Genomic DNA, 25822 nt, shown 5'->3' with positions numbered 1-25822 from the left:
GCCCAGTAGCCTGTCTGCTGACAGTGGCCAGCACCAGGTGACCCGGAGGGGATGGACCGAAGACAATGACCAAGCCATTTGTCTCGTGCCATCCATCTCCAGCCTTCCACAAACAGAGGCCAGAGACACCATTCCTACCCCCAGCTAATAGCACTCCATGGACCCAATCTCCATGAATTTATCTAACTTCCCTTTAAACTCTGTTCTAGTTCTAGCCTTCACAGCCTCCTGCGGCAAGGAGTTCCACAGGTTGACTATGTGCTGTGTAAAGAAGAACTTTCGCTTATTAGTTTGAAGCCTGCTACCCATTCATTTCATTTGGTGTCCTCTAGTCCTTATATTATGGGAACTAATGAAAAACTTTTCTTTATTCACCCTCTCCACACCACTCATGATTTTATAGACCTCTATCATATCCCCCCTCAGTCTCCTCTTTTCTAAGCTGAAAAGTCCCAGTCTCTTTAGCCTCTCTTCATATGGGACCCGTTCCAAACCCCTAATCATTTTAGTTACCCTTTTCTGAACCCTTTCCAAGGCCAAAACATCTTTTCTGAGGTGAGGAGACCACATCTGTACACAGTACTGAAGATATGGCGTTCCATAGTTTTATACTTCCCCTCCTCCTTCTTCCCCTGGCTTCCCCCTTCCAGCTCCCTCCTCTCAGGTTTCCCCCTCCCCTCTCCCACACTCCCTCTTCCCCTCTCTCACCTTCTTTTCCCAGTCTCCCCAGAGTTTAATCCCCCCCACTCCCAGTTTTGTTAAAGAGAGTTTCTCTATTTTTGAACTCACGTGTCCTTTATTTTTTACATCAGGAAGGGGGGCTAGGGAGGGGTAAGTGGAAGGAGGTGAGGGAGGAATGGGGCACGAGCCCCCGATGGGGAGGACTGGGGTGGCTCTGCGGGCTCCTCGGGGTGGAGGCTCTCCTGCAGGGCCTCCTGGATTCTGACAGCCCCCCGATTGACCCCCCCCCCCCCCCCCGGATGGCAGTCTGTGGTAAGTGCAGCCGGGCTGATGGCCGAGCGCTGTGATGTGCCGAGTGAGGGCACTCAGGGCACTCCAAGACAGCACTGCTTTGCTGTCCCTCATCGAGGTAGACAAGCAAGCGGGGAACCCTGAGAACTGTCTGTCCGGGGTGGGGGTCGGGTCCCTTTAAGCACAGCCCTCGGCTAGCCTGAGGCAGCAGCTCCACACTCTAAGTCCTAACCTGATGCCCTGCCAGCACTTCTTCCGGCCAACCTTAACCCCGGTTCAGGGTCCACTCAGTGTGGACATGCTAGTTCGAATTAGCAAAACGCTAATTCGAATTAGTTTTAGGTCTAGATGCGCTAGCTCAAATTAGCTGAGTTCGAATTAACTAATTCGAATTAAGTTAGGTCGACTTAGTGCTGCAGTGTAGACACCCCCTCAGTGGGTTAACATTCACTGTGCTAACTCAGCTTGAGTCCTTGGGCCTAGTGACATCCAGCAGCAGGGAGTCCCACAGGCCAGCAGAGCACCGGGTGCTGTTTTGAATTTGCTGCCCTGGGGCTGCGGAGTCCCTGGGGCCTGGGCACAGAACTGAGGTCCGGCTCGCCCCAGGACGTGGGGCCACCTCTGCCACGTGGAGATTGCTGGTGAGTGAAGCGGGGAGCGGAACGGAGCCTCCTGTGGGGACAGGCCCTGCTCGTGATCCAGAACAGAAGAGCAGCACGTAAATCTGCCTGCCGAGGGGGAGCCGCTCTCTGGCACCATCCCCTCTCCAGGCGGGGGCTGCCCTTCAGGAGCCTAATAAGGAAGTGAGCTGTCTGGGGTTTGAGGAATGGGCCCAGCCAAGCCTTGTGTCTCCCCCGCACGGCTGGCAGGTAGAGCACGTCTCTCCCCTGCGGACGGGGGGAGGGTGGGGAGCAGGCCTGGCTCTTGTCCAGACCAACAGCAACGTGGCTGCAGCAGCCAGGGGCTCCCTCTCCCCTCACACCCAGCCCAGCCCCCAGACCTGCTTCAGCCACAGCCCCAGAGGAGCAACGGGCGACCCCCCCGTCGCTGGGCACACGGCGCCTGGCCAGTCCTGCACTGCTCTCATGGGTCAGTCACCCGGGGAGGCGGCGCACATGGGTGGCATGGCCAGGAAAAGGCAACTCAGCCCTCTCGGAGCCCGGGGGAGGGGGCTGCAGGGCTCCCAGTGGGGAAGTGACCCATTAACCCGGTGCAGTAAATCCCTGGCTGCCTGCAGGCAGCACTTACCGCCATGGCTCAGCCCTGCTCCGTGCCAGCCCCCAGCTCCTGCTCCTGCCCTTTCTGGCCCAGGCACCACAAAGCCCGCGGTCAGCACCAGCAGAGGGTGCTGCTGAGGGGCACTAGGGCCTGCCAAGCTGCCTCCCCTGCTCCAGAAGGGCTGGGGAGAGGCGCAGGGACAGGCTCTGGCTGTGGGTGGCAGCTGCTGGGCTGAGTCCTGGCACCTCGGGGGTTACACTTGGGGACCTGGGGGCCCTTCTCCTGCAGGGGGCAATTCAGACCCAGCCACCTCTCCGTGACACTGGCTGTGAGCAGCAGACAGCAGCATGGGGTGGGACAAGCAGCTCTGCCTCGGGCCAGTTCCTAGCAGCCTGGGGCCCGTGTCCCAGACCCCCGGCACCAGCAATCGGCCCTCCCTGGTGCATGTGAGCTCCAGCTGCCCACATGGCTCCATGGGACTGGAACTCGCCTCTACATGGGACTGGAACTCCAGGTGGAGCTGACCCAGCAGGGTGAGCCCCGTTGGCACAGGAGCTGGCCTTGGCTCCATGTCAGGCTTAACTCCCACCCTTCCTGTGCCTGACACCGGGGAGCCACATAGCCCAGCGGGAGCACGCGGCAGGGCCGGCTCCGGCCTGACACCGAGCGCGGCAGAGCCCAGCGGGAGCACGCGGCAGGGCCGGCTCTGGCCTGTCACCGAGCGCGGCAGAGCCCAGCGGGAGCACGCGGCAGGGCCGGCTCCGGCCTCACACCGAGCGCGGCAGAGCCCAGCGGGAGCACGCGGCAGGGCCGGCTCCGGCCTGTCACCGAGCGCGGCAGAGCCCAGCGGGAGCACGCGGCAGGGCCGGCTCCGGCCTCACACCGAGCGCGGCAGAGCCCAGCGGGAGCACGCGGCAGGGCCGGCTCCGGCCTGTCACCGAGCGCGGCAGAGCCCAGCGGGAGCACGCGGCAGGGCCGGCTCCGGCCTCACACCGAGCGCGGCAGAGCCCAGCGGGAGCACGCGGCGGGGCCGGCTCCGGCCCGACACCGAGTGCGGCAGAGCCCAGCGGGAGCACGCGGCAGGGCCGGCTCCGGCCTGACACCGAGCGCGGCAGAGCCCAGCGGGAGCACGCGGCAGGGCCGGCTCCGGCCTGACACCGAGCGCGGCAGAGCCCAGCGGGCGCACGCGGCAGGGCCGGCTCCGGCCTGTCACCGAGCGCGGCAGAGCCCAGCGGGAGCATGCGGCAGGGCCGGCTCCGGCCTCACACCGAGCGCGGCAGAGCCCAGCGGGAGCACGCGGCAGGGCCGGCTCCGGCCCGACACCGAGCGCGGCAGAGCCCAGCGGGAGCACGCGGCAGGGCCGGCTCCGGCCTCACACCGAGCGCGGCAGAGCCCAGCGGGAGCACGCGGCAGGGCCGGCTCCGGCCTCACACCGAGCGCGGCAGAGCCCAGCGGGAGCACGCGGCAGGGCCGGCTCCGGCCTCACACCGAGCGCGGCAGAGCCCAGCGGGAGCACGCGGCAGAGCCGGCTCTGGCCTGACACCGGGTGCGGCAGAGCCCAGCGGGAGCACGCGGCAGGGCCGGCTCCGGCCTGACACCGTGTGCGACAGAGCCCAGCGGGAACACGCGGCAGAGCCGGCTCCGGCCTGACACCGGGCGCGGCAGAGCCCAGCGGGAGCACGCGGCAGGGCCGGCTCCGGCCTGACACCGGGCGCGGCAGAGCCCAGCGGGAGCACGCGGCAGGGCCGGCTCCGGCCTGACACCGAGCGCGGCAGAGCCCAGCGGGCGCACGCGGCAGGGCCGGCTCCGGCCTGACACCGAGTGCGGCAGAGCCCAGCGGGAGCACGCGGCAGGGCCAGCTCCGGGGAGAAGCCGCACAGCTTGGCACATACCAAATGGAGCCCGTTTAACCCAGATTTGCTGAGCCCACCTGAAGCTGGGCCTGCTGCTCCCAGTGCCTGTCTTCTCCCACCCTGGCTGGGAAGCAGGCCACTGCCTGATACACCCAGCTGGGAAGGGCTATTGAGAAGTCAGGAAGTACCGGGATCACTGGGACAATGTCTGGCTGTCAGCCAGTGGCTAGAAGGACAATGGGGGTCGCCCCTTCCCTTGTTAGGACGTCAGGGGAAAGCCTGTCTTTGGGCTGACCCCTCCGTACCATCTCCCGGCCCCAGGCCCGAGCGGCCCCTGCCAGACTCCCCAGAAGTGGCCTCTGCACCCCACTGGGGACAGCCACACAGCAGGGAAGGGAGGCACCTGCTTCTGGGTGCCCTCCCCAGGACGGATGTGCAGCCCTCTCCCAAGCTCAGCAGCAGCGCACAGCTGGTGGGAAGCCGGCGCCGCACAGCGCCCTGAGCCTCCCCTCGGCTACTTTCATCTGGACAGCTGGGTCCTGGAAAAGGGCAGAGGCAGCGTGAACAGGAGCCGGGGACGCTGGGCTCCCAGTGGGGACTTGGAAGAGCCTGCTGGGAAGGGCCAGGCCGAGCTCCCAAAGCAGGATCTCCCACTGCAGGCCCCGGCCCCCAGAAGAAAGGGTGCAGAGGCCACTTCTGGGGAATGTCTCCGTTGAAAGGAGTCTGGCAGGGGCTGCTCGGGCCTGGAGCCCAGCGGCAGGGGAGGGCCCGGTCAGCTCGGGACGCAGTGCTAGGCCGCCAGCAGCAGGGCTGGGAGCTTGCAGGAGGGCTGGGGGGGCAGGTGCTAACAGGCACCCAAGGCAGCCCACCGGAGAGCCCATGTGGTGGTTGGAGCAAAGGGGCCGGGGGCTTCACGCCTGCACCCCAGCTCCCGCCAAGGACCACCCGGCTACGCTGGGAGCATGGGGAGCAGCGGGGGAGGCGCCCGTGAACAGCAGGTGCTTGGACTGGGAGCTACGACACCACCCCCGGGAGCAAGGCCATGGAAAGCAGCACTCAGGGGCCCAGGCTGAGCGGACCAGCAGCCCCCGGGGTCAGGAACGAGAGCAGCAGACACCCCTTAGCGAATCACCTGGGCAACGGGGGCAAGGGGCAGGGCCGGCACACAACCCCCTGCTTGTGCACGGAGCCAGGCCGCCTGCACACTCGTCCTGCCGGGCAGGATCCCAGGAAAGGCTGGTGGTAGCTCAACATCTGGGCTTACTGGGAACAGGCAGCACCTGAGCCACTGCACCTGCCTTCGCCCCAGGCTTGGAGCTTCCCGGAGGGGAGGAGAGAGGACAGAGCGCAGGGGAACAGGTGGTTTTTTCAGGGAGCAACTGGTGCACCCGAGGACCCAGGGAAGCATGAGTGCTGGCCACGCTTTGGTGGCTGGGGGTGGCCAACCCAGCCTCCCGGCTCCCTTGGCCCCATGGCCCAGATGCCAGGCTTAGAGAATCCAGGTTTATTTTGGAGGGTGTCACGGTCCCGACCGTGGCCCATTAAAAACAGGAGGAGGGGAAAGTCCCCTCCCTTCCCACACAAAGCCAGACACAGCGTGTGCCAAAGCGCCTGCAAGCGGTGGACAGAGCAGGGGTTGGCGAGGGGCCGCCCTGCGCCCGGCAATGATGGGAACAGTCCAGGCCAAGGGAGGCAGCCGAGACAGCGGGCGGCAGGCAGGCGCCTGGCCCCTTCACCGGCGGTAGCGGTACCGCTTGAAGTGGAACCAGAGCTGGAAGATGCCGTTGGCAAACTGGCAGCGGAAGCCGTGGCGGTGCGAGTACTCCCATTCCCGGTTGACGATCTTGAAGGCGATGTCCTCGTAGGGCGGGCCCGCGTGGAAGCGCAGGGTGGCAAAGTCCTTGTTGTCCTGGCAGGCCTCCAGGAAGTACTCGGGCGTGGAGCGCTTGTCGATCAGGTCAGGGTAGAAGATGTTGAACTTGTAGCCCTGCACGATCTTGGGAGGCGGGTTGTCAAAGTCATAGTGCGTCTGGTTGTACTTGTTCCACTCGAAGCCCGTGTGGACCCGGTTGAAGAAGCGGGGCTTGCGGGGCCGGTACTTGTCGGCCCAGAGGTAGGCCTTGCCCGTCAGGGGCATCTCCACGCTGAACTGCGCCTCGTCGGCGCCCATGCCCTCCTTGGCCTTGCGGAAGAAAATGTCCTCGGCGCTCTCGCTTGCATCTCCTGCGGAGGAAGGGCAGGGGCTGGTTAGAGGACAGGCGCCAGCCCGCCCTCCGGACACGCCGACGGAGCACCTCCCAGGGCAGCGCAGGGGAGCGATGCCACTGGACCGCCCCAGCAGGACCCCACCTGGGAACGCTAAGGAGGGGAGGGAGCAGCCCGCGCACATGCCCACTGGTTGGCAGCCAGCGGCCGGGCTGGGGGAACTTGGCCCGGCTGCACCGAGAACAGGGTGGGGCCGGGCTGGCTGGCGCTACGAGGCAGTACCGGGGACAAGAATGGGCAAAAGGGCCTCCGCAGGCTGGATCCGGCCCACAAAGGCCCTGCTGCTCCCCCACCCCCAGGCAAGTCAGGGCCAGGGGGCGGGGCAACTCGCAAAGCCTCCTCACAACCTGCCGGGAGCACGTGGTGCTCTGAAGCGCCGCACGCTGCCTGCAGGGCGGGGGAGAGCAGAGGAGGCGTCACGCTCCCCAGGCCAATCAGGGCCAGGGGGCGGGGCAACTCGCAAAGCCTCCTCACAACCCGCCAGGAGCACGTGGTGCTCTGAAGCGCCGCTCGCTGCCTGCAGGGCGGGGGAGAGCAGAGGAGGCGTCGCGCTCCCCAGTCCAATCAGGGCCAGGGGGCGGGGCAACTCGCAAAGCCTCCTCACAGCCTGCCAGGAGCACGTGGTGCTCTGAAGCGCCGCACGCTGCCTGCAGGGCGGGGGAGAGCAGAGGAGGCGTCACGCTCCCCAGGCCAATCAGGGCCAGGGGGCGGGGCAACTCGCAAAGCCTCCTCACAACCCGCCAGGAGCACGTGGTGCTCTGAAGCGCCGCTCGCTGCCTGCAAGGCAGGGGGAGAGCGGAGGAGGCGTCGCGCTCCCCAGTCCAATCAGGGCCAGGGGGCGGGGCAACTCGCAAAGCCTCCTCACAACCCGCAAGGAGCACGTGGTGCTCTGAAGCGCCGCACGCTGCCTGCAGGGCGGGGGAGAGCGGAGGAGGCGTCGCGCTCCCCAGTCCAATCAGGGCCAGGGGGCGGGGCAACTCGCAAAGCCTCCTCACAACCCGCAAGGAGCACGTGGTGCTCTGAAGCGCCGCACGCTGCCTGCAGGGCGGGGGAGAGCAGAGGAGGCGTCGCGCTCCCCAGTCCAATCAGGGCCAGGGGGCGGGGCAACTCGCAAAGCCTCCTCACAACCTGCCGGGAGCACGTGGTGCTCTGAAGCGCCGCTCGCTGCTTGCAGGGCAGGGGGAGAGCGGAGGCGGCATCGCGCTCCCCAGTCCAATCAGGGCCAGGGGGCGGGGCAACTCGCAAAGCCTCCTCACAACCTGCCGGGAGCACGTGGTGCTCTGAAGCGCCGCTCGCTGCTTGCAGGGCAGGGGGAGAGCGGAGGCGGCATCGCGCTCCCCAGTGCAATCAGGGCCTGGGGCGACGGAGCTGCGTGAAGCTTCCTTCACTCTGCCCCGGCCCGGTAAGGAGCCCGCAGCACTTCAAAGTGCCACATGCACTGGCAGGGCAGGAGGAGGCTTCCCACGCTCCCCCGTCCACAGGCCGATTGGCTGGGGGTGGTGGAGCATGCCAAGCCTCTTCTAGGGCATGGGTGCCTAGTGGGGGGGAGGGGCTCCCCCACCTCCAGACCAATCATGATCTGGGGTGGGTAGCCCCGCCCTTTCCAGGGTGGCCCAGGGCTACTTCAAACATTTTTCAAAAATTCTTGCCCATCCCTGACCTGGGAGATGCCCAACCCCAGGTTAGTGAGTCCCAGGTCTGCTCAGGCTCCCCCCTCCTCACCACACATGCTGGGCAAGCACAGGGACTCCCTAGGGCTTTGCAGGTCCTATCCAAGCAAGGAGACTGCTGGCCTTCCCCAGGAAGCAACTCTGCAGCCCCCATCCGAACTGCTGTTCTGAGACCCAGGCCTTGCGTCCCGCAGGGCAGGCCCTGAAATCCAGCCAGGCAGTGCCTCCCCATGACACAGTGACTCCCCAGAGACCAACATGCCCAGGCCCAGCCAGGACATGCGACCCCGCAGAAATGGACACGCCCAGGCCCAGCCAGCCAGCGCCTTTGTGACAAAGCGACTCCACGGAGACGGACACACCCATGCTGAGCCAGCACTTGGTGACTAAGCGGTTAACTATGTCTCCTGCTCCTGGCCAGGTATTGGGTGGTCAACCAATAACAATGTAGGTAGGAATTTCAAACTGGGACATAGGAGTCTTTATCTTTCCCTCCTTTGTCTGAAAAGCAGAGTAGTTTCTTCTAGGTATTAAGGGAGATGGAAGACACTTCTCTTCCCAAGAATGGACTTCTTACAATGTGTAAGTAGGGAAAAGTTTAGCTAGTCCATCAGGTTGTTGTTTTCCTGGTTTGGGAATTTGGAACTAATGTCTGAGCTGGTTAAGTGTTTGGTCTTTCTTTGTAACTAAGTTTTAAGCTGGGGGTTCCCTGAGAATTATCATCAATTGGTGGCTCTTCCCATCTAGCCACTTTACTATGTTTGCAACTGTAGTTTTGTGATAATAGAAGCTTGGTTTCTTTTTCCAATTAACCGGAATTGGTTGATTGTTGTGTCCTTTGACTCAACGCCTAGTTACAAGGGCAGAGTCCATTGTTGTCTGTGAATCCCCCGTTTTTCCCAACTCCAAGTAAAATGGAGGTTGGGGACAGGGGAGAGTTTTACCTTAGGGAGGAAGTTTCCCAAGTGATCTCTTGCCTAGTTTTCTTGGAATTACTTGGGTGGTGGCAGCGGATTGCTCCAAAACCCTGGTCTTAGGTTTTTGGGGGGAAGCTTTTGTCCCAAAGTCTGCAGAGACGAGGTTTTGGGGTGTTCTTATGGGTCCCCACGTCTGCATTTGTCGTGCCAGAACATCCTTGACACCTGTGACACAGCGACCCCGTGGAGATGGACACACCCATGCCCAGCCTGTCAGCACCTCTGTGACACAGCGACCCCACAGAGAAGGACACGCTCATGCCCTGCCAGAGCTGCTACCTGTAGCCTGCAGCTGTTGTCTCAAGAGCAGCAGGCGCTGGAGATCTTCCTCGGCCTCCACCACGTGGGCATCGCAGGGCAGCTCGTGGGAGTTCAGCAGGCGGGGACTGTACTTCCCAGCATCATAGTCATCCAGGCTCTGCTGGATCAGGTCCTCCTCCATGAGCACCGCTTCCCCCTCGGCCTCCGCCTCGCCCGCCACCTCCGAGGGGCCTCCAGCTGTGGAGGGGCCTGGCTGCACTGGAGCACTCTCCTCTGGGTCCAGCCTGCCAGGCAAGGGGAGAGTGGCTACAGCAATGGGGGCGGGGGAGCCCCCTGATGGACGCATCCCACAGAGTGGGCTCAGGCAGTGTGGAAAGCTCTCAGCCTAGGGGGGTGTCTGTCTCCCCAGGGCACTGCCTCCGCAGGGCAAATGCCAGGCCTGCCCACATGTGCCATTAGGTCTCTACCACCTCTCACCCGCGCCAGCCAGACAATGCAGCCTACAGAGACCAAACAAAGCCTGAGCTCTCCACAGGCTGCTGCTCCTCAGGGAAAACACCACCAGGCCCTTTCTCCCAGCAAGAGGCGTTCGGAGGGGGTGGGGACGGGGACAGGCACCACCGGGCCCAGCAAGAGGCGTTCGGAGGGGGTGGGGACGGGGACAGGCACCACCAGGCACAGCAAGAGGCGTTCGGAGGGGGTGGGGACGGGGACAGGCACCACCAGGCCCTTTTTCCAGTGAGGGGAGTTCTGGGGGGTGGGGCGCAAGGACAGGCTGTTGGTGTCAATTCATCCCTCCCCCAAACACTTCGCTCAGTACTGGGCCTTCTCTTGCCCAGGGCTGCTGGGGCAGGGTGCACAATGCATGTCCAAGGGCCGAGTCCACCCTGCAGCATTCACAGGGAGGCACCGAGTGGCCCCTGGAAGGACGGCAGCACCTTGCTGGCGCCTCTGCGAGGGGGAATATTTGCCCCAAAATGGCAAGAACCCGACTGGAGGGACCCCTCTGGCACTGGGGCTCAGCAGCTGGTAACTCGGTGACCAGGGTGATCAGACCCAGGAGCACTTCCCAGTGGACAAGTGTTAGGGCAGCTGACCAGGCCCAAGGCGGGATCCACTGGATGGGCGCACAGGCAGCCGGGCTCGGTGTGCTGCTGGCTCTAGAGGAGTAGAGGTCTCGTGGACAGAGCAGGGGCCCAAGGGAGCCATGCACCCTGCCTTTCCAAAGGCCATGGGGCTGCCAGTCTAGCAACAGGCTCTGCTCCCAGCTCTGCCAGAACTGCTCAGCCCGAGGGAAGTGCTCAGAGACAGCAGCGTTCAGCAGCGCAGGGCACGAACTCACGCTGTCCCACTCCACCCCCACCGCCCTTCCCCCGCTCCAGGGTATTGTGTGGGGCAGGGCCGCTGGTCCTGCTGCTGGGATTGCAGTGGCCAGGTGCACTGCTCCGTAGCACCAGCCAGGTAACCACATGCGGCCAGGGAGCCAGACTTTCCCACTGGACGCTAGATCTGACAAACAGCCCGGGGGGGGGGGGGGGGGGGGGGGGGCTGTGACACCAGCCCCCTGCTATGCTTCAAGGCCAGCCTGTGTTCTTACTGGGAGCTGGATCTTGGGACGCCCCCCGGCTGGGTAGCATGAAATTCAACCCAACCAGACTGTGTGGGAGCATTTTACAGAGGTTTGAGAATCCTGTTGTATCTACAAACTTTGGCCAGGAGACATGCCCACAGCCTCAGGCCTTTCAGCCAGAGCTGTGCAAGGGGGAGCAGAGACAGCAGACACACAGCCAGGCAGCAGCCAAACCCGGCCCTAAGCCCTGGAGTCCTGCGCTCCAGCTGCTGGGCCGCGCTGCTCAGCTGGCGGCTCACTAGGCCCTGGCGGATGCTCAGCAGACGGGGTGCTCCTAGCGCCTGGAGGGCCAAGCTAATCCCCCCACCCCACTTCTGGCACCAGAAGGCAGTCGCCTGCCCAGCGTACCTGTCACTGGGGGAAGATGGCTCCTTCTTCAGGATGGGGAACAGCGGCTCGCTCTCCACTCCCTGCTCCTGCTTCAGCTTGTACAGCTTCTGGCGCAGCACGTCCTGGTGTCGCTCCCGAAGCCTGCAGTGACGAGAGCAAAAGCATGAGGCTCCAGCACAGCCCCCAGCAGTGCCTTCCTCGGAGACCCGGGCTGGGCCCCCAGCAGAAACTCACCACGCGTCACCATGCAAGGCGCCAAACGCAGGCTCAGTGCCCGCGCTCCCTCCAGCTGCGGGGCAGCCCAGCCTCACAGGTGATGTCAGCCCCGCCCAGCCAGAGGCTCAGGGCTCCGTGGGCCAAGCTGACTGAAGCCCTGCTGCCACGTGGCTTGGAGGGACACTGCTCAGTGCCCTAGGTCCTGCCCCAAAGGCTTCGTGCGCCAGCAATGCTCCCTCCGAGAACTACGGTCCCAGCCAGGCCCCGTGGGGAGCGCACAGCTGCCTCCTGCAATCTGACAGCCCAGGGTCAAAGCTTGAGTCCCAACTACGTGGGTTGGGGGGGCAAAGAGGAGCAGAGTCGATTAGGGATGTGATCATGTAGTTGATTAACCAATAAGCAAAAGCGAATAGGTTAGTGCTCTAGACGACATGCATTTCCCTCCTGACCCCTGCCAGAACATTCTCTAGCAGGCTGGCCAGCAGCCTGGTTCAGTCCTGGCTTGCGCCAGGTCCAGGACTTACACTTAAAATGTGGAGCCGCAGCAGGAGTATTAGGAACCAGGTGGGCAGAGCCCGGCTCAGTTCTGGCTTGTGCCAGGTCTTGGAGCTCAGCCCCCCACAGACAGGGGCTCTAGGGCTGCTGCCACCTCTCTCTCAGGGGCAGTAGTACAGGACGACAGGCGGCCGGTCCATGAGGGGGCTGGTTTTTAAACTGGCTCCCATCTAGCACCCTGTGCTGCTGCCTCTGATTCAAAGGCAGCAGTGCACAGTGGCAGGGGGCTCTTCAGGAGTGAGACCTGAGCGCACTGGCTGCCGGCCCCACTCCCAGTGACTATAGAACAATCGAGTAACCGGTAAGAATTCATGAGGTTACCCGACTGCTCAATGAACTGATATTTAACATCCCTCGAGTCAATAGTAGCTTTAGTCCATCGCAGCACCTGGCCCCGTCGCCAAGCTACAGATGTGGGGCATTCTCTTTTGCCTCCCCCCAGCAGGGAAGAGACCAAGGACCATGTGAAAGAAGCTAAAATGCCCAGCTCGGGCCTTGGCATGACCTCCCCCACTGTGGTCTGTGCTGCGCTTCCCCAATACCACACTGCAGCCCTAGCCCACTCAGAATATGCTCCCGCTCCTGCTCACCTGGCCCGGGCCATATACGCTTTAAGCTGCTGCAGCAAACTCTCCCAGTAGCCAATGTCCAGATTAGGTCCCCCTGCTCGGATCCTGCCCTCGATCCCTTGGAAAATCACTTGCAGCTGGTTGTACGTCTTCCCCTTGAACACCGACTGCACGTCTGAGCTGACGGAGGCGTTGACACCTTCTCGGCGCTCTCCTGCCACACAGTCAGGCAAGGGTTAATACGAGTCAGCCCCAATGGGCACTAAGGAACGGAACTCCTCCGGCTCCTGAGCCACAGTACAGAGTCCAGGCCTGCCCCGACCCCCCGTCCAGGATCGGATGCACCCTCACTGCCTGGTGCCCAAACCCTGTGGATCCCCAGCCGGATTCTCCCTGCCCAGACGTCAGGCATTTCTTGGCTAATCCTGGCACCTTCTGTGCAGCCGGAGCCCACCAGCACGGCCTGATGCACATACGAGGGGCCCTTTGGCAGGGCCCAACCCTGGCAAGCCGAAAATGCCCTTTGGCAGGCCTGGAGTCCCGAGCGCTGCCCAGGACGGGGCCCAGGCGATGCTGCACATGCTGCCCCAGGGCCTTTAGCAGATTCTTGGCGGAGTGTTCCCAGCCCCGGAGCTGCGGCACAAGCTTGTGCAAAGCTGCCGGGCTCAGGTGGCAGGTTCACGCTCTCGGCACAGGAAGCTGTGAACCTCCCATGGAGCCGTGGCCCCGAAAACGGGAGCAGCACGTGGGTGCCCCCTGGCTGCAGCGGAGGGTCTGAAATCACAGAGACACTGTGGGGAGTTCACTGGGCAGAGCTGCCAGCACTGCTGGCCAGACAGGCAAAGTCCCAGCTGGGGAGTTCTCTGCAGGAAGGCAGGGGGATTCCCCCGCGTGGGGACAGCTCCAGCCTCAGCCCCTACAGACTGGGACAGCAGAGAGCTCAAGGCCAGAGCCAGGCGGCAGAGAGTTGCGGGGCCAGGAATCAGCCAACCGCAGAACTCCATGGGCTCTGGGTTATTTTGCCTCCCCCAGACAGAGCAGGCCTCACCGCAGGGAGGAGAGCCAATCCGACAACGGTCAGAGAACAAGAGCCAGAGCAGAACACAGGCCTCTGCTCTAACAACTAGGCCACACTCCCCTCTCTCTCCCTTTCCCAACTGCACTGCTGAGCATATGCAATGCAGGGGCTGACAGCCAGCGTGCCCCCCCTTACCTGGGCCTTTCCCAGAAGCCTCCAGTTTACGGAGTTTGGCTATCTCGTCCTCAGTGATAATGGTCATGTCCCTCCAGAAATCCACGTTCTTGCCCTGCTCCAGTTCCATATAAACCTAAACCAAAGAGCCACGCAGGGAGTCAGGCTGATGCTGCCTGGAACAGGAGCAGCATTCAGAGCGGTCCTGATACCAATATTCTAGAAATACAAGGAACCTTGTACCGAGGGAAAGTTCAATTCACTAAATGTGATTGTCACGTTTAGATCCAGGTATCAGCCCTCCGGGTTCTTTTCTAATAAAACCTTTCGTATTAGATGCTAGAGCAGGGGTGGGGAACCTCAGGCCCAGGGGCTGGATCTGGCCCCAAGGCTCAGAGCTCCCCCAGCCTGCGCTGGTGCTCCGGCTCCCCACTGCCTCACCACAGGGTTGGAGCACACAAAATCTACTGGCCTGGGCTCCCATCCGCTCTGGTAGTAAATGTCTCTCCTCAGTGGAGGGCCATGTCAGTGAGGGGTTTGGTTTTTCGCTTCTCAGTTGTGGCCCCGGACCGATTTTCCTGTGGGTCAGCAGCCCTGACCCAAAAAAGGCTCCCCAGCCCTGGCAACGTGCTATTTCAGAGGGGGTCCGAACGAGTATTGACCTGGCAAGGTGGCTGGCCCTTTGGGGATCAGACGACCATTTGACACAGTGAGCAGAATTATAAAGAACTTTGCACTGTGCTGGACCTAAGTGCTGACGGGAGCCAGAGAACGGGGAGGCAGGAAAGGGGACTAAGATTTCTTTTTTCAGCTTCTTGATAAGCAGGATGAGGAACCAGGAGCGGTTTGTGACTGGTTGGTGAATCTAATTTCACTGTTTTGGGACAATCTGCTCTCCTTTTTGCAGCCTGTGTGGGCTGCTCTAGGCACCTTCAGGCCACACACGGGCCTGGCCTGGCTCTTTGAGTCAGACCCTTTGCAGCTACAGTTGTTCCTATTCCAATTAGCACTGAAGGCAGGGCTGAGGAGGGACAGCAGGCAAAGGACAAGAAGGAAGGTCAGACAACAGCTGGAGAATGGAGGCCTGGAAGCAGCAGTACTGGAGGGGAGACCCGTAGCGAGCGTGCTGCCCTTCCCAAAGAGCAGGTACCTGGATATCCTCCAGCAGATCCTCCATGTCGGAGACAGTCAAGCCATTCAGGAAGGTGTAAGGCTCATGCATCTCCACCGCCAGGTCATCATCCTCCGCACTGATGTACTTGGCCAGCAGGTCGATGGGTTTGGCACGGCCGTCCCGGATCCGGATCTTTGACCTGCAGGTAACACAAGAGCTCTAGCTACCAGGTCCTCAGAGCAGGTCTGTCCGCAGTGCCCAGGACTGAGACAAGTTGTTGGTGCCCGCCTACCGCAGCTTGGCCTGCTGAAGATGGAAATTGTCTTCTTGCTCCTCCCAGGTTTTGAAGTGCTCCGCCTCCTTCTCCCGCTGCAGCATCTCCAGCTCCTGCTCGCGCATTGCCTTTTCTCGCTCCCGCTCCAAGCGCAGTTGCTTCACCTGTCTCGGGGGAAGAGGATACCATTGCAGTGCAGAACCTAGGGCACCCATCCGCTCCCCCAAGGCTCAGCTGGTCCCAGCACGAACTCACAGACACTATTTTCAAATCCATTCCAGCGTAAAACTGCCCCCTTTCCCACAATCAGCCCTGCTCTGACAAGGAGCTGGGAGAGCACCAGGCAGGAGAAGACAGACAAGAACCAATGCTGCCATTGGGAGAGCTGAAACTCAAATTCAGGCAGCACAGGCCCAGCTGGGGCCCATGCTCAGGGTTGGAGGTTACAGAGATCTCTGTCAGCTTAATACCGCATCATTAAAGAGAACGGGGTCAGCTCATTCTGTCACTACACACTCCCCTCTCTTCACCCAAAGGTAGACCCAGCGGGGAGAACAAGACAGGTACTGGTAACCATGGGACTTATATTGGGGCCAGCTTCCTTGCCTGCATTTGCTCCACTAGAGAGAGCTCCACTGCCTATCACAGGCAGAGAAGGGCCCCTGGCTCTCACCTTCTGCAGCTCCAGACGGTTGTCCTCTTGGATTCGTTTATTTCTCTCCTTCAGGTCTTTCTCCTCCAGGTGGCTGATCCCTTTCTTCTCCAGGGCCTGAAATCAATCATGCATCAAGAGGAAGCAAGGAGTCTTGAGTTCCCCAACAGGCCCCTCTCCCTTGCTGTTTGTGAATTGGAGGGAAGCTCCCAATACAAGCCCTCTGCGGTGTTAAGTACATATCACCTACGCACTCCAGCTCGCTGCAGAGGAATTTCAGCCCTGCAGCCTCCTGAAGATGATGCTGTGTGACTAGAATTAAGGATGTTAAATTTCAAGTCATTTACTAGGAATTTCCATCGACTAGTCAATAGGCATTCCTCCTTTGAAATGTACAAGAGCTCCCGCTGGGCCCCCACTGGGGCTCTTGTACATTTCAAAGGAGGAATGCAGAACTCTGCATGCAGCCCAGGGCCAGCGCTTCATGTGGGGTGCCAGCTTTGAAATGTACAAGAGTCCCCCGCTGTGGCTCTTGTGCATTTCAAAGAGGAAGCATCTGCATGGAGCCGGGGTCAGCAGAGAACTCAAGAGTCCCCTGCTGACCCTGGATTCCATGCTGTGCTGCTGCTTTGAAACGCCATCCTGGGCTCCGCACGGCATTTCTCCAGAACCCAGGGTCCTCTGCTTTGAGTCCCCAGCTGACCTTGGGCTCCACACAGCTGCCGCTTTCAAACACCATTTCAAAGGGGCAGCGCCACACAGCTGATGCCAGGCTCAGTCGTGCAGCGCTGCCCCTTTGCCTGTTTCAAAGCAGCTCCACCCCTTTGACACACTGCCACGGAGTCTCAAAGGGGCAGCACCACACGGAGCTTGGTACCCTCTCTTCCCTTCCTCTGTGCTGCCTCTATCTGATAGAGGCAGCGAGGGGGGGAGGGGGAGAGGATCTACCAGTCAATTTCACTATCCAGTAAGCATTTGCGTATCAGATAATCATCTAGTCCAGAGGTTCCCAAACTTTTTGACACAGGGACCAGTAAATCCATTCATGAGCTTTTGGAGGACTGCATTAATTTGCATATTCATTAAGCAAATGATGAATATTCAACCAAGTTGTTTCTGGTCCTCCCAAAATCCCCAGTGCCAGGGTTAGCAAAGCTTTTCATACAGTCACCCACAATATTCTTGCCAGCAAGTTAAGGGAATATGGATTGGATACATGGACTGTAAGATGGATAGAAAGCTGGCTAGATCAGGGTTTCCCAAACTTTTTACTTTAGCTGGAACCCATTTTTTTTTTCAGTACTGTTTTTTGCAGCCCAAAAATATAAGCGCATATAAAAAAAAAGAATGAAAAATGAATAAATTTTCAGTGTTTCACCCGGCTGCATCCTCCACCCAGCCTGGGCTAGGGCTTGGAGGACCTGACGCCGCATGGGCGCTCCAGAAGGCGGGAGCAGGAGTAGATTGGGGGAGGGTATCTGGCTAGGAGGAAGGGTGCAAGGAAGGGTAGGGTTGCCAGGTGTCCGGTTTTGTACCAGACAGTCCGGTATTTGAGGGCTTTGTCCAGGAAACAAATTGAGAAATTACCAGACATATAAAACGTCTGGTATTTTCTAATTAGGTAAGTTTGATTATAATTAGGTGCATCAGTCCTTAGCTGCGAACTGCCTGGCTGGTAGATGTGCTCACACTGCCTGAGTGTGTCTACCTGCCAGGCAGTAAGCATCTACCTGAGGGGGGGAGGGGGCAAAATGGAATCTCCGGCCAGACTCACTCGTCTGCCAGGGTCTGCAGGAGCCCGGGTCAGTCCTGCTCCCCCCACCCTTCTCCTCCCGATCTCGCCAGTCCAGCCCTGCTGCCCCTGTCCAGTCCTGCTTCCTGCGCCTGGTTCCCCCCACCCCCACCAATCTCCACTGGTCAGCCCCGCTCCCCTGACAACCTCCCGTCCAGCCCTGCTTCCGGCAGCTGGTTCTCCCGTCCTCTTCCTCCTGATCTCCCCTGTGCAGCACCCCCTCTGCCCCTGCCCAGGCCTGGTTCCACCGCCTGCCCTCCCTGATCCCTGCGGTACAGCCCCGCTGCCCCCAACCCTGCTTCTGCCGGCCACCCGCCTGCCCGGATCTTCGCCGGACAGGCCCGCTAACCCCAACCCTGCTTCCGCCAGCCGCCTGCCCTGATCTCCACAGGACATCCCTGCTGCCCCCAACCCTGCTTCCCGGCGGCTAGTTCCCCCCCCCCCCCACCCGCAACCTCCTCCCAGCCTGCTCTGCCCTGCTCCCCTCCTGGCAGCCACCAGGCACACTGAGCAGCTGATAGTGCCTGTAATCTGATGGGCAAGATGGGAAAGGTGGCAGAAGGTGCTGCCCTGGATCACAGCGGCTGGTTTTCAATTGTATGCCAAATGAAACTACACTGGCTCTAAAATAATTGCTAAAAACAAGCGAGTGCCTCTCCAGCATGTCTTTGGTGTCGGTTTCATCCCCACGTTCACTCTGCTGCTCTTAGCATTTTCAAATTCATCCCTCACTAACTCACTCCAGGCAATCGTAGCCCCCCCATGCCCCATCATCCCTTCGCCCACTTCGCAGAAGCCCAACTGGTCTGTGCAATGTTGAACAGCCTGAGGTTCTGCAGGAAGAGCTCTGCTCCGAGGAGCAGCAGAGCCCTGACTATCTCATGACACAAACAGGTTGGGGGAGGGGAGAGCCCATTTCTCCCCCCACCCCACTGCTAGTTGTGGTGGAGAGAGGCCTCACTTTGCTCCAGATGAAGGTGCCCAGCAGGTTGTTGTCCCCAAAGGGGTTGTCGGTGTTGGTGTAGCCCATGTATTCCTCCCCCCAGCCCATCTTCTCACGCTTTTTCCTCTCCTTAGCTTCCTTCTTTGCCAGCCGCCTGGCCCTCTTCTCCTCCGGAGTCTCCAATGCCTTCAGCAGTTCAGCCTGTTTCTTCTTCTCCTCTTTCAGCCTGAGACGCTCCTGAAGGCTCATCTGCTGCCCCAGATCCTCCCTTGAGCTCTGGGAACGGGAAGGAGACACAGAGGAGACAGAAGACACAGATGACCTGGAACGCGATCGCTCCTTTCTTCTTTCCCTGCTGCGGCCTCTTTTCTTCACTCTCTCAGCCTCAGAGTCCGACCTAGAGGAGTGATCCCGTGACTGATGGTGGCGATTCTTCTGCCTTTTGTGGTGCCGGTCCCTGCTTTTGCTTTTCTTCTTTCTCCTTCTCCACCTCTCATCGGAGTCAGAGCTAGAAGACAACAGCGCTTTAGTGACAGTTATCTCAGAGAAGACAACATAGCAGCACCGCCCTGCTTGTCTACACACCTGTCCAAACTTTACATTTATTCACCCTCCAAACAGTTCTGAGTTGGGTAGGCAGTTGCCGCATTTCACCGATAGAAGAAATACAGACAGGTTGGGGATTCCCCAGACACAGAGCAAGTTAGTGGGAGAGCCAGGAAATCAGAGCTCCTGTCTTTCAGCCCCAGGTTTGTTCCTCTCAATCAGGCTGCCTCTCAGTGGGAAACAAGAACTGTCTATTGCTTTGGAGGTGAAAGCTTCTAAAGTAAAGAATAAAATTGTCAGACATGTGGATGAATATAATTTGTTGGGAGAAAGTCAACATGGTTTCTGTAAAGGGAAATCCTGCCTTACTAATCTGCTAGAGCTCTTTGAGGGGGTCACCAAACATGCGGACAAGGGGGATCCAGTGGATTCGGTATACTTAAATTTCCAGAAAGCCTTTGACAAGGTCCCTCACCATAGACTCTTAAGAATCATAGAACTGGAAGAGACCTCAGGAGGTCATCAAGTCCAGCCCCCTGCCCAAGGCAGGACCCTTCCAAGCCCAAGATTACCTTCCCCTCAAACCAAAAATCCTGCACTATGTGACTTAAGATCAGTAAGAAGCAGGAGCAAAAAAACAGACAGGTAAGGGTCATGCAAAGTTCGTGCTGGCCAAGAGCCATCTCACCCCCTCCCTTCCTCCTCAGTCCTGTCACTAGGCAGACAGAATGCCTGTGTCTAGACTGGCCAGTTTTTCCGGAAAATCAGCCGCTTTTCCAGAAAAACTTGCCAGCTGTCTACACTGGCCACTTGAATTTCCGCAAAAGCACTGATGATCTCATGTAAGATTGTCAGTGTTCTTGCGGAAATACTATGCTGCTCCCGTTTGGGCAAAAGTCCTTTTGCGCAAACTTTTGCAGAAAAGGGCCAGTGTAGACAGCTGAGATTTGTTTTCCGCAAAAAAAGCCCTGATTGCGAAAATGGCGATCGGGGCTTTTTTGCGGAAAAGCGCGTCTAGATTGTCACAGACGCTTTTCTGCAAAAAGTGCTTTTGCGGAAAAGCATCCGTGCCAATCTAGACACTCTTTTCTGAAAATGCTTTTAATGGAAAACTTTTCCGTTAAAAGCATTTCCGGAAAATCATGCCAGTCTAGATGTAGCCAATCTGTTAAGCCTATCACAGCAAAGAGCAGGAAAGCTCTTACTCTCTCTATAAAACAGCTTCCCCTCCTGCATCCAGTTGAGGGTTCCCGAAAATTTGGAAGGCAGAACAGGAGCCAGGTCTGAGGGCTGATCACCCGAGGGCCCCCTCCCACTCACAGAATCAACTGAATCTTCCGCAGAGAGTAATGAATAATGAATATGCTACTGTCTCTGTTGTCCCTTGTATATCTGATAAGTGTGAGTACCGCTGTCTGATGTTAGTTAGAGGTTTGTTAAATAATAGTGTTAGGAGTAAGTTAGTTAGAGGGTCGTGAATAGTACTGTTAGGAGTTAGATAGATGTTAGACCTTATGAGTGAAATTAACGTAAATATAACTGTTAAAAATCCCTGGGTTGTTGTTGATAATTACTGGGACTTGGAAAAACCTCAGGGTATTTTCCTCTATTGCACTGCATTTTGTTTACTGTTCCTGTTAATAGTTATTTGGCGCCCATGCCTGTAAAAACTGTTAAATAGAAAGTTATAGTTAAAAGCATTTTAATAAAAGTTAAAAGATATTCAGTACAAGGTTGCCTGTTTCTGCACCTCCCCGGGGCTGGCCACATTCCCAAACCTTCCACTTTATATCGACACTTTTGTGGATTGATAATTGGTTAAAAGACAGGAAACAAAGGGTAGGAATAAATGGTAAATTTTCTGAGTGGAGAGAGGTAACTAGTGGGGTCCCACAAGGGCCTGTCCTGGGACCCATCCTATTCAATTTATTTATAAATGATCTAGAGAAAGGGGTAACAGTGAGGTGGCAAAATCTGCAGATGATACCAAACTGCTCAAGAGAGTTAAGACCAAAACAGACTGAAGAGCTTTAAAAAGATCTCACCAAACTAAGTGATTAGGCAACATATGGCAAATGAAATTTAATGTTGATAAATGTAAAGTAATGCCCATTGGAAAACATAATCCCAACTATATATATATAATATGATGGGGACTAATTTGGCTACAACTACAGGCAGTCCCCGGGTTACGTACAAGATAGGGACTGTAGGTGTGTTCTTAAGTTGAATTTGTATGTAAGTCGGAACTGGTACATATTGTAGGGGAAACTCTAGCCAAACATTTCTCCAGAGCTCAGTTTTATTCTCCCACACCTCACTTCCCTCAGGCCTTTATTCTCAAGCGGAGGTGTCAGCTGAGAAAAGCCGCTCCGCGTCTCCCTGGTCTGCTGAGGTGGGGGGGGCGCTAGCTTCGCGTCTCCCTGGTCTGCTGGGGGGAAGCAGCTAGTGCGGGGTTGCCTCACCCCGTTTGTAAGTAGGGATCCGATGTAAGTCGGGTCCATGTAACCCGGGGACTGCCTGTACTCAAGAGAGAGATCTTGGAGTCATTGTGGATAGTTCTCTGAAAATATCCACTCAGTGTGCAGCGGCAGTCAAAAAAGCAAAAAGAACTTTAGGATTCATTTAAAAAGGGATAGAGAATATGACAGAAAATATCGTATTGCCTCTATATAAAATCATGGTAGGCTCCCCATCTTGAATACTGCGTACAGATGTGGTCGCCTCATCTCAAAAAATATATATTGGCATTGAAAAAGGTTCAGAAAAGGGCAACAAAAATGCTGAGGGGTTTGGAACGGGTTCCATATGAAGAAAGATTAAAAAGGCTTGGACTTTACAGTTTAGAACAGAGGAGACTAAGGGGGGGAAATGATAGAGGTCTATAAAATCATGACTGATATGGAAAAAGTGAATAAGGAAAAGTTATTTACTTATTCCCACTATATAAGAACTAGGGCTGTGTCCAGACTCGAGGGTTGTTTCGAAAAAAGTAGCCTTTTTTCGAAAAAACTTCTCCTGTGTCTAGACTACAGCTGCGTTCTTTCGAAATTAAATCAAAAGAACGCGGCTTTTCTTTCGATGGCGGAAAACCTAATTTCATGAGGAAGAACGCTTTTTTTCGAAAGTGCTCTTTCGAAACAAGGCGTTCTTGAATGCAAACAGGGCTTTTTCGAAAGAGAGTGTCCAGACTGCCTGGGTGCTTTCTTTCGAAAAAGCGGCTTGCTTTTTCGAAAGTACTGCTTGCAGTCTAGACACTCTTTTTCAAAAGAGGCTTTTTCGAAAGTATCTTTTGAAAAAGCCTCTTTCGAAAGAGGCTTGCAGTCTAGACGTAGCCTAGGGGTCACCAAATGAAATTAATAGGCAGCAGGTTTAAAACAAACAGAAGTTTTTCCTTCACTCAGTGCACAGTCAAGCTGTGAAACTCCTTGCCAGAGGATGCGGTAAAGGCTAGGACTTTCACAGGCTTCAGAAAAGAGCTAGATAGATTCACGGAGGTTAGGTCCATCAATGGCTATTCGCCAGGATGGGTAGGAACAGTATCATAGAATCATAGAACTGGAAGAGACCTCAGAAAGTCATCAAGTCCAGCCCCCTGCTCTAGGCAGGACCAATTCCAACAAAATCAATCCAGCCAGGGCTTTGTCAAGCCGAGACTTAAACACCTCTAGGGATGGAGACTCCAGTACTTCCCTAGATAACCCATTCCAGTGCTTCACCACCCTCCTAGTGAAACAGTTTTTCCTAATATCCAACCTGGACCTCTCCCACCACAACTTGAGACCATTGCTCCTTGTTCTGCCATCTGTCACCACTGAGAACAGCCTCTCTCCAACCTCTTTGAAACCTCCCTTCAGGAAGTTGCAGGCTGCTCTCAAATCCCCCCTCACTCTTCCTAGCCTGTGTCTCTGGAGGTGGGTGGCAGGGGAGGGAATCACATGGGAATTACTTGTTGTGTTCCCTCCCCTTGGGCGTGTGATATCGGCCACTGTGGGCAGCCAGGACACTGGGCCGGATGGACCCCTGGTCTATCTACGACCTACAAGATCCTTTAACCTGTATTAAACGCTGGTCCCTATAACTGTCTATTTATCCGTTTTCCAGGCTGACGGGACGAGTAACCCGGAGAGAGGAAAACGCCCCGAGTCGAGCGAGCTCCGAGGCCCCCGGCCCCTTGGGGGCAACCCCCGCGGCTGCAGCTCGTCCCGGCTTCGCGCCGCCCCCGCGGGACCCCGCGCCTCACCCCGACTCCCTGCGCTGCCGCCGCTCCGCGCTGCCCCGGCCGCCGCCATCACTGCGCCTCCTGTGGCTGCGATGCCGCGAGGGGCTCCGCGAGCCGGACCCCATCGGCGCGCCGCCGCTCTCCGTCACTTCCGGCCCGCCGGGGGGGCCTTGCTCACCCGCGGCGCATTCGCAGGGCGCCCACCGCGCCTGACGGCAGCGGGCCTTGCCCCCAGCGGTCGCAGCCGACCGCGCCCAGGCCCAGGCCCAGGCCAGGTCGTCCTCCCGGGTTTCGTGCTGCGGAGCCGAGACAGCGGCGGCTCCGCCCCCCCGTGCGATGCCTGCAGGCACCGACACGGGCAGCTATTCGAGTCGGGGGCCTCGCCAGGATGAAAGCCCTGAGGAGAAGCGGCGAGTGCGTCACAGCGGGGAGGGGGGGCGGAGCCAACCCTTAAAGGGGCAGAAGCCGAGCACGCCCGGGGCCACGTGCCCAGCCTGGCTGCGGCAGAGGGAGGCCCCGGGCCAGCTCTAACCATTGGGCCGCAGCCCCTGGCACCAGCCCCGCCCCCCCCATCACAGCCGGGGCTGAAACACCCTCTAGGGATGGAGATTTCCCCCCCCCCCCTCGGGGAACCCAGCCCAGCGCTACCCCCTCCTGGGGAAAGAGTTTTTCCTAATGTCCAGCCTAGACCCCCCCCCCCCCCCACTGCAACTTGGGACCATCGCTCCTTGGTCTGCCCCCCCTGAGAACAGCCTCTCGCCATCCTCTTTGGAACCTCCCTTCAGGGAGTTGCAGGCTGCTCTCAAATCCCCCTTCACTCTTCTCTTCTGCAGACTAAACAAACCCAAATCCCTCTTCCTCAGCCCCCAATCATTTTGGTTGCCCTCCGCTGGCTTTTCTCCAAAGCGTCCACATCCTTTCTGTAACGAGGAGCCCAGACCTGGATGCAAAACTCCAGGGCTGTGTCTAGACTGGCCAGTTTTTCCAGGAAAATCAGCCGCTTTTCTGGAAAAACTTGCCAGCTGTCTACACTGGCCGCTTGAATTTCTGGAAAAGCACTGACTTCCTACTGTAAGAAATCAGGGCTTCTTGCGGAAATACGATGCTGCTCCTGTTCGGGCAAAAGTGCCAGTGTAGACAGCTGAGATTTGTTTTGCACAAAAAAGCCCCGATCGCGAAAATAGTGATCGGGGCTTTTTTGCGCAAAACGATGTCTAGATTGGGCACAGACGCTTTTCCGCAAAAAGCGCTTTTGCGGAAAAGCGTCCGTGCCAATCTAGATGCTCTGTTCTGAAAATGCTTTTAACGGAAAACTTTTCCATTAAAAGCATTTCCGGAAAATCATGCCAGTGTAGACGTAGCCCAGATGTGGCCTCACCACAAATAAAGGGCACTAATTACTTCTCTAGATTTGCTGGAAATGCTTCTCCTAATGCACCCCACTGTGCCTTTAGCCAAGGCTACAAGGGCGCACTGTTGACTCTCATCCAGCTTCTCATCCACTATAACGTTCTGGTCCTTTTCTGCAGAACTGCTCTTTAGCCAGTTGGCCCCCAGCCTGTAACAGTGCTTGGGATTCTTCCATCACAAGTGCAGGACTCTACACTTGTCTCTGTAGAACCTCCTCAGATTTCTTTTGGCTGAATCCTCCAATTTGTCTAGGTCACTCTGGACCCAATCCCTACTTCCCAGTGTATCTACCTCTCCCCCTAGTTTAGTCTCATCCACAAACTTGCTTAAGGTATAAATCCATCCCTTTTTCCAGGTCATTAATCAAGATGTTAAACAAAAGCGTCCCTAGAACAAACTCTTGGAGCATTCCACTTGAAACGGACTGCCAGCTAGCCAGCTTTCTATCCATCTTACAGTCCATTTATCCAATCCATACTTCCTTAACTTGCTGGCAAGAATATTGTGGGAGACTGTATCAGAAACTTTGCTAAAGTCAAGATACATCACATCCACTACCTTCCTCACATCCACAGAACCAGTTATTTTGTCATAGAAGTCAATCAAGTTGATAAGGCATGACTTGCCCTTGGTGAATCCATGTGGACTATTCCTGATCACTTTCCTCTCTTCCAAGTGCTTCAAAGTGGATTCCTTGAGGATCCCTCTATGATTTTTCCAGGGATTGAGGTGAGGCTGACAGGTCTGTAGTTCTCTGGATTCTCCTTTTTCCCTTTTTTAAAGGCAGGCACCAAATCTGCCTTTTTTCAATTATCTGGGACCTCCCACAATGAGTTTTCAAAGATAATGGCCAATGGCTCTGCAATCACATCAGCCAACTCCCTCAGCACCCTTAGATGCATGAACAATGGGTCCTTAAGAACAATTTGCACCTTCTCTATCAGCTTCTTGTAACAGGAACACTCCACTCTCATTGACTTTTTCCCCTTTTCCCTTCCTTATCTCCCCCTCTCCCCCCATCCCTTACTCTTTAATGCTCCTGTCATCTGAAGAAGTGGGCTGTGCCCACAAAAGCTCATGGCACCATCTACATGTTTTGTTCGTCTTTAAAGTGCTGCTAGACCAGTGGTCTCCAACCTTTTTACACCCAAGATCACTTTT

At 57.7% G+C, this 25822-nt stretch overlaps 1 protein-coding gene across 1 annotated transcript; it reads right to left on the bottom strand.

Moving 5' to 3' along the window:
• Positions 1–5532: 5532 nt before the first annotated feature.
• CACTIN (cactin, spliceosome C complex subunit) lies at positions 5533–23431 on the bottom strand. The gene is made up of 10 exons (XM_075903294.2): positions 23273–23431; positions 18502–18991; positions 15770–15865; positions 15115–15260; positions 14859–15021; positions 13730–13844; positions 12538–12730; positions 11195–11317; positions 9235–9500; positions 5533–6266 (listed from the first exon to the last, which is right to left on the bottom strand). The coding sequence occupies exons 1-10, from the start codon at positions 23374–23376 to the stop codon at positions 5776–5778; spliced, it is 2187 nt and encodes a 728-aa protein (XP_075759409.2). The 5' UTR covers positions 23377–23431; the 3' UTR covers positions 5533–5775.
• Positions 23432–25822: the final 2391 nt, after the last annotated feature.

The sequence above is a fragment of the Pelodiscus sinensis genome, chromosome 32 (genome assembly GCF_052426305.1).
Source record: "Pelodiscus sinensis isolate ZL-2025 chromosome 32, ASM5242630v1, whole genome shotgun sequence".
NCBI lineage: Eukaryota > Metazoa > Chordata > Testudines > Trionychidae > Pelodiscus > Pelodiscus sinensis.
This window is presented reverse-complemented; position numbering and strand designations above follow the sequence as displayed.